The following is an 8,512-nucleotide window of genomic DNA, read 5'->3' on the forward strand; positions in this document are numbered from 1 at the left end:
CGATCACCGGAGTGATGTACGATGACTGGTCACAAGTTTGTCAACTGTACCTCGGTGCGACCCCACCTGCCGACAAGATTAAAGGATCGAGATTAAGTTTGATATGGTTAGGAACAAAATTCCGTGAGCTCACAAATGATGTAGACGAGGAAATCGTCATAAGATATGTACGAGCATATATACTACAAAATGATGGGTGGAAGTCTGTTTTCCGATAAATCAAGTCATTTTGTTCACTTGATGTTTTTGCCATTATTAGCTAACCTCTATGATGCGGGATGGTATTTGTAGGGTGGAGCATGTTTGGCATGGTTGTATAGACAACTATACAAAGCAACAAGACCTGAGGTTCGAGAGATAGTTGGGACTCTCATACTTTTGCAACTATGGGCTTGGGAGTGATTTCCAACAATGGCTCCACATTTATAACATGTTAATGACGCTTAGTTAGCTAGATGACCATACAGTTCTCGGTATGTTGTTTTAATTCAATTTAATTTTTATATCACTGATCTAGTTAATTTTGATTCTAAATTATCAATTTAAAAATTTAAGTGGAGAGACAAATTTTGTGTGACTAGGACAGCCACACATGTAGTCAAGTAGTATAGATACATGTTTGATCTGCTTCAACCTGATCAGATACATTACACTGAACCTAATTGATTATTTTATACACATTTTTATTGTATTTGTCTTTAATATTCTCTAATATAATATTTTGTGTTTCAGGTGATTTGGAAGCCATACAAATATGCATACTTTGCCTAATTTTTGTACGAATGGTCAAAACATATGGTGGATGATGAGTCCTCTCATATGTTTTCACATTGGTGAATGGCATATTCCTGACAAGGTGATGAGATAATTCGGTTTTCAGCAGGATGTCCCATCGTCTTGTAATACTGAACCCGTACTGCATGATATTGACTTAAGGACTGGAGATTGGTCTGAAAAAGTTGCACATTTGGTAGTGCGTGGCACTATCGTGCAAGGTTTATTGCAGTGGGGGTTTCTCTTGAACAGTTTGATAGAGATGTCACTCAAGAATATATTCATTAGTATAATAATATCACAAGGCGCTACGTCACTCGTCCGGGAGCAACTGTGGGTCATCTGGTAAATGAATGGATATTATTTAATTATTTTTAATTTAAATTTATTTTAAATATTATCTAATTGTTTTATAATTCACAGAGATCGAATAACAGTAGACTCTGTGAGGTTGCGAATGATCTGAACCAGGTTTTTGCTATATGTAGTGACAATCAAAGCTATATGGAGGAAATACATTATATGTACGATATACCTATTGTTTCTCCACCAACTCCTAGACGTAGAGGACCTGTTCGGGAAGATGATGAGTTTGATGAGGTTGTTCATAATGTGGAAGAATTGCTCCTATGATGCAAATGCAGAGTCAAACTGATTATGTTAGTCCGATGATGATGATGCCAACATTTGGTTCATGACATTATGACTCAGAGGTTAGTCCTTCGTCTTCATACATGCATGGACATGGTTGGGGTCGTGGAGAGCATAATGAATATTTATATTATGAAGCGCCTGCAGACGACGACGACAACCAACACGAAATCGACGACGTCCGTCTTGTGGGACACATTGATTTTGTAATTATTTTTATATAAATGAGATATTTTAATTTACGCTTTTTATTTTTATGAAATATTATTTTTTTTAATTTATTCTTTTTAGAGTTTAAATAAAATAATAAAATATTTTTAGAAATTGTTTTTATAAAATGAAAAATTAAAAAGAAAGAAAGAAAGAAAAAGTTTGAATGTCTAAATAATTAAAAAGAAAAAAAATAATCAAAAGGTCGAGGGTTCAAAATTCGACAATAATATTTTTTTAAATAATTTGAAAAGTATAATATTTTTTTAAATAATTTTTAAAAATACAATATATTTTTAATTTTCTCAAGAGAGTACAAGGTAATTATTAGAAGTTAATTTAGATTAATTTTCGTTGGACGCTTATTAAATCAATCGCTCAACCACACAGTACACCCATCATTCACCTACTTTCTCATTAAGAATCTTCCCTTTTCTTTTTCCTTCACGTTTTTATATAGAATTCTCAGATCTCTAAAATTTCCGGTACACTTCCTCCTCGAATCCTCCGCCACCGAACGCCGGTCTATAAAAACTCTCCGATCCTTCCTTCAATGTGCTTCTCAGCGATCTCCGATGGCATTCGACGGTGCTGCCACTCTAACCTGCAATCTCCGTCATAGAAACAGCAACGGAAACGGAAACGTCAACGGCAACGGCAACGACTGCGGCGGAGGAAAGATGGCGAATAAGGATTTTCACGGTGGCGACGGCGGCGGATATTGTTACAAAGCCATCGGGAAAGCGTCGTGTATGAGATGGACGATGGAGGACGTGGTATACGTGGCGAAACACCATTGGATACCGTGTGTGTTCGCTTTGGGTATGCTTTTCTTTATGCACGTGGAGTACACGCTCCGGATGGTTCCGCCGGCTTCTCCACCGTTCGATTTGGGGTTTGTGATCACGCGCCCACTTCATCGCGTGCTGTCCTCGTGGTCAGAGCTTAATACGCTGCTAGCGGCTCTCAATACGGTTAGCCTTTTTTTCCTCCAAACTTTACTCCCCCAATCAATGTTCGCCTTGTTTTTAATGCATGTATGAATTTTTGTTTATTTATTTATTTTTATTTTCGGAGTTTCGGTCAAATGTTTTATTATTATTGTAAAAAGAAAAAAAAAAAAAAACGCAGATTTTTGGCCCCTCAAACTCTCAAAATTGGGAAATATTTAATTCTAGGTGGATAATGCTATATTTTGGTCCTCCAATTTTTAAAAATATCCTTTTTAATCTCTAAAATTTAAATATTGTTTTATTTTGGTCTCAAAACTTTTAAAATTATTAATTTTTTAATCATTGAATTTTTAAAAAGTACTTATTTTGGTCTATGATATGTTAAGATTTTGCTATCTCTTCAACGAAATTGGGATGTGACTTGTATTTTTGGATGTTTAAGGGCAAATAAGTTAGTTACGTTAAGATCTAGAGTTTTACTTTTGTATATTATGACAAAGCTGAAAAATTTAAAAGATATTTTTTGTTCAAAATTTTTACACCCTTGTTTTGCTCAATACATAGAGACATTAGTCTCCAAAAATATCAGGTCCCTCACATTTATATGAAAATGTTAACATAATTTTAATAGTAAGGAATAAAATAAATATTTTTTAAAAGTTTAGAGACTAAAACAAATGTTTTTCTAATGTTTAGAGACTAAAATAGAATAAAATTCAAAGATCAAGAATTAAAATAGGATTTAAACCTTAATTTTGTATTTTCAACATTTTAAATGGATTCTTAGCCATTTAAGATCTTGATTGCTAACCATGTTTTTTTAAATTTTTTTTGGAAATTAATAGAATGAATACTACTTCTACTCCAAATTTTTTTCTTATTTACTTTTTAACAATTTAAAAAAAAAAAACCAAATTTTGAGAACTAAAAAAAGTAGTTCTCAATTTTTTTTTTTTTTTTTGGAATTTGGCTAATAATTTAATTATTCTATTTAGAAAAGATGTAAATTTTTATAAAAAATATGGATGAAATAAATTTAAATTTCAAAAATAAAAATAAAAAATCAAATGGATAATAAAGGGGACGGGTGTACCATTTGGTTTTGGTTGAAGTGTTATTTTGGTACTGAAATCTACTCTATTACTTTTAAATATCCTATACCTAATTTTTCTTCTACTACTTTTTTGACTTTATTTTTTATTTTATTTTTTATTATCTATTAACATTTCATGTATCAATTTTAAAAATATATTCTCTATTTTTTTAAGATAAAATTATTATTATTATTTAATCAATTTTGATAAAAGATTAATTTTGATTTTCCAAATTTATAATGGTGAGCATATGAACAAAAATTGGATATTTAAAAATTGAGATACTAAATTTGTATTTATATTTTAACTTTTTTTTTAACCATATATGGAGTGAGAATCGAACTTATGCATATACGTTCCGAGGTTTTTTATTTTGTCTGTGTAATTTTTTTTTTGAAAATGTCTCTGTCATTGTTTTAATTTCTTTAATTTAATTGCTGTAGAAATATATATGTTTAAGAACTTTTGTTTGATGCAGGGGTTGAACCTCAAAGTGATAATGACTTCAATTAGTTAAGACTTAAGTTAATTTGAGGACTAATATTATCTATTATTTTCAATTTGAAATTATTTAGAATAATAAATTATTAAAACTAACATAATTTCCAAAGTATTGAACGAAAAAAACAAAATTTCCAAAGTATTCAACTAAAAATAATAAATGAAAATTAAATTATTGAAACGTGTTACAAACCCCTTTTGAAGTATAGAGGTTAAAGAGACAACAATCCAAAATTTTTTAGCTTTTATTAAATTTTCATAAATTTAAAAAATGATATAAAATTGCATGAAAGTTAATATTCAGATGATAATTGGTGTCTTATATTTATTGAATTATGCTCATATTGGTATCCCTTTCCAGGTAGTTAGTTAGGTGGTGCAGTCTGATATATATCGTTGCTGTTTTAAATGGCTTTGTGCGTCTATTAAGTGGATTCAAATTGATTCTTATTTTTGAGAATTATTTCTTTCAGTTGTGTATTGTGAGTGCTTTTTTTAATTTTTTTTTATTTTACGTGTGTTTGATTGTTGATTTTGTCTGTATTTTTCACTCTTTTGATTGTGTTTTGTTTGTGTTTTTACTTCAAACTGTGAAGTCCCATTTACTTTGTATAGTGTAGTTTAATATCTTTGAAAGGAGAATTCTCATTTCTTTATTTCAATAATTTTTTTACAAATTTTTAGAATATTAATTATCAATATTTTTGTTCATGAGTCTTAATTACATAATCCCATTTCGTTTATTAATTTAGGTAAAACTAAATTAATAAAACTTTTAAGAAATTTGTAAAATTGTTGTAAAAACTTCAAAAAGAACTTTTATGTATTTTTTTTTAATACAATAAATGAAATATGAAAATTTAAATCTTCAACAACAAAGAACGAGTGAACACCAATTACCACGGAACTATGCTGACTTTGACAACTATTTTCAAGTGTCTTCTCAACTCAACTTACATCTTAAAATTAAAATTTTAGTTAATTATTTTTTTTAATAATGTAGTTGTTTGGATTATAGTTTTAAACTTAATTATATTTAAAAAATTTGGGTGTAACCTAGACTGCAGCCCGACAGTATCATAATAAAAAATTGCCATATTAACAAAATTGTATTATTTTATTATATATATATATATTTACTTTCTTATGTTATGACTTTTTTTCCTTTTCTTTTTTACATTATGACCTTGAAATACTCTATTTACTATATTTAACATACCAAGACAAATCAATACATTAATTTGAACCAGGGAAACATAACTCAATTAGTTTATAGTTTTATATTCCAAGACTTGAAAAGAAATCCAATTGAAAGAAAAATTTAATTAATTAAGGTTTGTATTGTAGGTGTTCGTGGGAATGCAAACAAGCTATATATTATGGACTTGGCTAATCGAAGGGAGACTAAGGCCTATTCTTGCCGCTGTGTTCACTTTCACTTGCCGTGGCATTCTAGGCTACTCCACCCAACTTCCACTCCCTCAGGTCATCTTTTAATGTTAAATTATAAATTTAGTCCTTAAACTTTTATATTGATATCAAATATATCTCTAATTTTTTAAATATTTCGTATTCGCTAGAGGTTTTTGAACTTTACTTTTGCGTTTAATATGTCTTTAAATTTTTGATTTTGTGTCTAATGATCGAGTCATTGATCTATTCAACATTTTTTGTTTGTAATTCATAGATCTACTAGGTATAAAATAAAAAAAATGTTTCATTTAGACATAAAATTTAATTGTATATCTAATATACTAGTTTGTGTTTTAAAATTTTGTATTTTGTTAGGGATATATTAGACAAGAAAATTGAAAATTGAAGGATTGATTAGACATCTTTAAAGTTGGATTTATTTGACATAAAATTAAATGTTCATAAACTTATTAGATATTATAAAGTTAGAGACTAAATAGATTTAAACTTGAAGATGCAAGGACTAAACTTTTAATTTAACCAAAATTATTTCTATTTTCTAAATGTGTTATCCTCGTTTCATTTTAACCTCTAGATTTTTAAACTGTCCATTTTGATTCCTGGAACGTTTTGAGCTTATTTTGTCTTTGACAAGAACTTTCAACATGTTTTTAGAATGCTTTTTTGTGGTTAAATTATTTTGTTTTCTAAATTTATATTAAGTTATTAATTTAGAGAATGTATTCTAATCACATACATTGGAAATAAGTAGTACATTGACAAATTTGAAACGCATCGTAAAAGTAGAGGACCAAATTAGAGTATTGACATGGTTTTGGTTTTCTAAATGAATTTCTGTGATAAATTATAGGGTTTTCTGGGATCGGGGATGGATTTTCCAGTTGGAAACGTATCGTTCTTCTTGTTCTACTCGGGTCACATGGCAGGATCAGTGATAGCGTCGTTGGACATGCGGCGGATGCGACGGTGGGGGTTGGCTTGGACATTCGACATCCTCAACCTTCTCCAAGCCATTAGATTGTTGGGTACTAGAGGTCACTATACTATCGACTTAGCTGTTGGCATCGGCGCCGGATTTCTTTTCGATTCCCTTGCCGGACATTATGAAGCCAGCCTGAGGAAGAACCTTGACAATCAGTTAGCTAAAACTATTGCTTAATTGCTTCACCCCAAAAAGAAAGATGATTAAGATGGAGCCTAGAGCCCCCATTGAAAAATTTTCAATTAGTGAACTTTGGGTCGTGTTCTTTTATCTTACATGTGTTCTAGTTAGCATTATATGCATTTCACGTGTTACTAATATTTGAATTAACATAATATTAGATAGTAAAATTATAAAATTAAATAATAACTGGAAGTACACATTATTTACATGGTCAGATTTATGATGATTTTGTTGAGAATTTAAATGCTCTTCCAATTATAACTATCTAAATAATGCTTATTAGTATAAGAAAATAATGATTTGAGAAAAAAAAAGAAGAACAGTACAAAAATTAAAGCGCTAAATATGCAAATGGTCCTTAATCTTTAAAAACTTTACCGTTTGATGTATTAAAATTATTCCAACTAGGCAATTTCATGAGAAGATTAATTAAAACAGTTTAGTAGTAAAATATAAAGAAGTTTAGATTTGAAGAGTTATAAAATTGTTATAGTGGGCTTTGAACAACTTTTGATAAAAACAAATACATTTTAAATAAAATCAAAAGGGAGTATACTACAACTTATTGATGATCTTAGATGCTAAAAAGTATTTTTGGAGAACATTTAAGAGGAAATACTTCAAAATATTTAGGAAAAAAACAGAAAAATGTATTTGTAAACTTTTCAATATAATGCAACTAAAAGAATTTGTTATATTTAAACATAGTAAAAAAATGTAGAAAATAAAAAACTTAATATTAAATTATATACCTCTGTAGGGGTGTAGGTTGCGGGAAAAAGAGCATGCATATGTATGTACGCTTACATAGGTCTTATTTATATTAAGATAATCTCAAAATTTTCTTTTTTGGTCAATAACAATTAGAGGAAAGAAAATTTGACCTTAAAATTCTTATTCAATGGATTATGCTTTAATTAGTTGATTTAAGCTCATATTCGTCAACCATCTTAAATTAATATGGCAAAATAAAAAAAAAAAACAAAATGAAAATTTAACAAATAATACTATATTTAAAACAAGACAATATTATTTTATTGTTTTTTTTTTTAGAAAAGAAAGGGACCTGTGGAAAATATCACTGCAACAATTTGGCATATGATTTCAATTCCAAACTGACACATATACATATGATGATTGATCACAAATTGTCATATTTGTAGATTTTATTGTAGAGTAAGATGACAAATTCATTATGATAATAATTTGGATTGTCATACGATTTTTCACCTTTTCATGGGTGAAAACCGTAATTGTACTGCGTTTTTGCCACTCGTGATCTCCTTTTTGCACGACTTTAAAACCTTTCAAAGCTCTCAAAGAAAGTTGTTTCCTTGCTTTTTCATTTATAAGAAAATCAATATATACAATCTGATAATGAACTCAAATCAAAATACATCTACTATAAGAAATCTGAGTTTTGATATCGGTTGGAACAAACTAAAAACGATGTACAATGTCGGTTTTAAAAAGTAGATCTTTAATATCAATTTTAAAGTGGTCGTCGTGTAGATCCATTGGTAACCTAACCCATTGACATGTAGATTTGTTGTAGCCCAAACCCTAGACTTGTAGATCCGTTGTAGCCCAACTCCTCGACGTGCAGATCCGACGTTTGATTATTTCAAACAATCGTCTTCATTGAATTTCTGATTTTGGTGTGCAGTAGATTTGGGAAGTTGGACTTTCTGTAGAGATTAAGGATGCAGAGGTTGTTGGGATTGATATCC

General features: G+C 29.5%; 1 protein-coding gene across 1 annotated transcript; it reads left to right on the forward strand.

Moving 5' to 3' along the window:
• The first annotated feature begins 2,029 nt into the window (after positions 1-2,029).
• LOC120079142 (phosphatidylcholine:diacylglycerol cholinephosphotransferase 1-like) lies at positions 2,030-6,988 on the forward strand. Its single transcript, XM_039033333.1, has 3 exons — positions 2,030-2,609; positions 5,531-5,668; positions 6,468-6,988. Exons 1-3 carry the CDS (start codon positions 2,211-2,213, stop codon positions 6,774-6,776), a joined length of 846 nt encoding a protein of 281 aa, XP_038889261.1. The 5' UTR covers positions 2,030-2,210; the 3' UTR covers positions 6,777-6,988.
• Positions 6,989-8,512: the final 1,524 nt, after the last annotated feature.

Source organism: Benincasa hispida, chromosome 1, assembly GCF_009727055.1.
Source record: "Benincasa hispida cultivar B227 chromosome 1, ASM972705v1, whole genome shotgun sequence".
Taxonomy (NCBI): Eukaryota; Viridiplantae; Streptophyta; class Magnoliopsida; order Cucurbitales; family Cucurbitaceae; genus Benincasa; species Benincasa hispida.

Excerpts from the sequence above, each read along its gene's own strand:
- LOC120079142 (XM_039033333.1), top strand. The coding sequence starts at position 2,211 with ATGGCATTCGACGGTGCTGCCACTCTAACCTGCAATCTCCGTCATAGA. Across the intron at positions 2,610-5,530 it reads TGCTAGCGGCTCTCAATACG|GTGTTCGTGGGAATGCAAAC; the intron begins GTTAGCCTTTTT and ends TTTGTATTGTAG. Across the intron at positions 5,669-6,467 it reads CCCAACTTCCACTCCCTCAG|GGTTTTCTGGGATCGGGGAT; the intron begins GTCATCTTTTAA and ends GATAAATTATAG.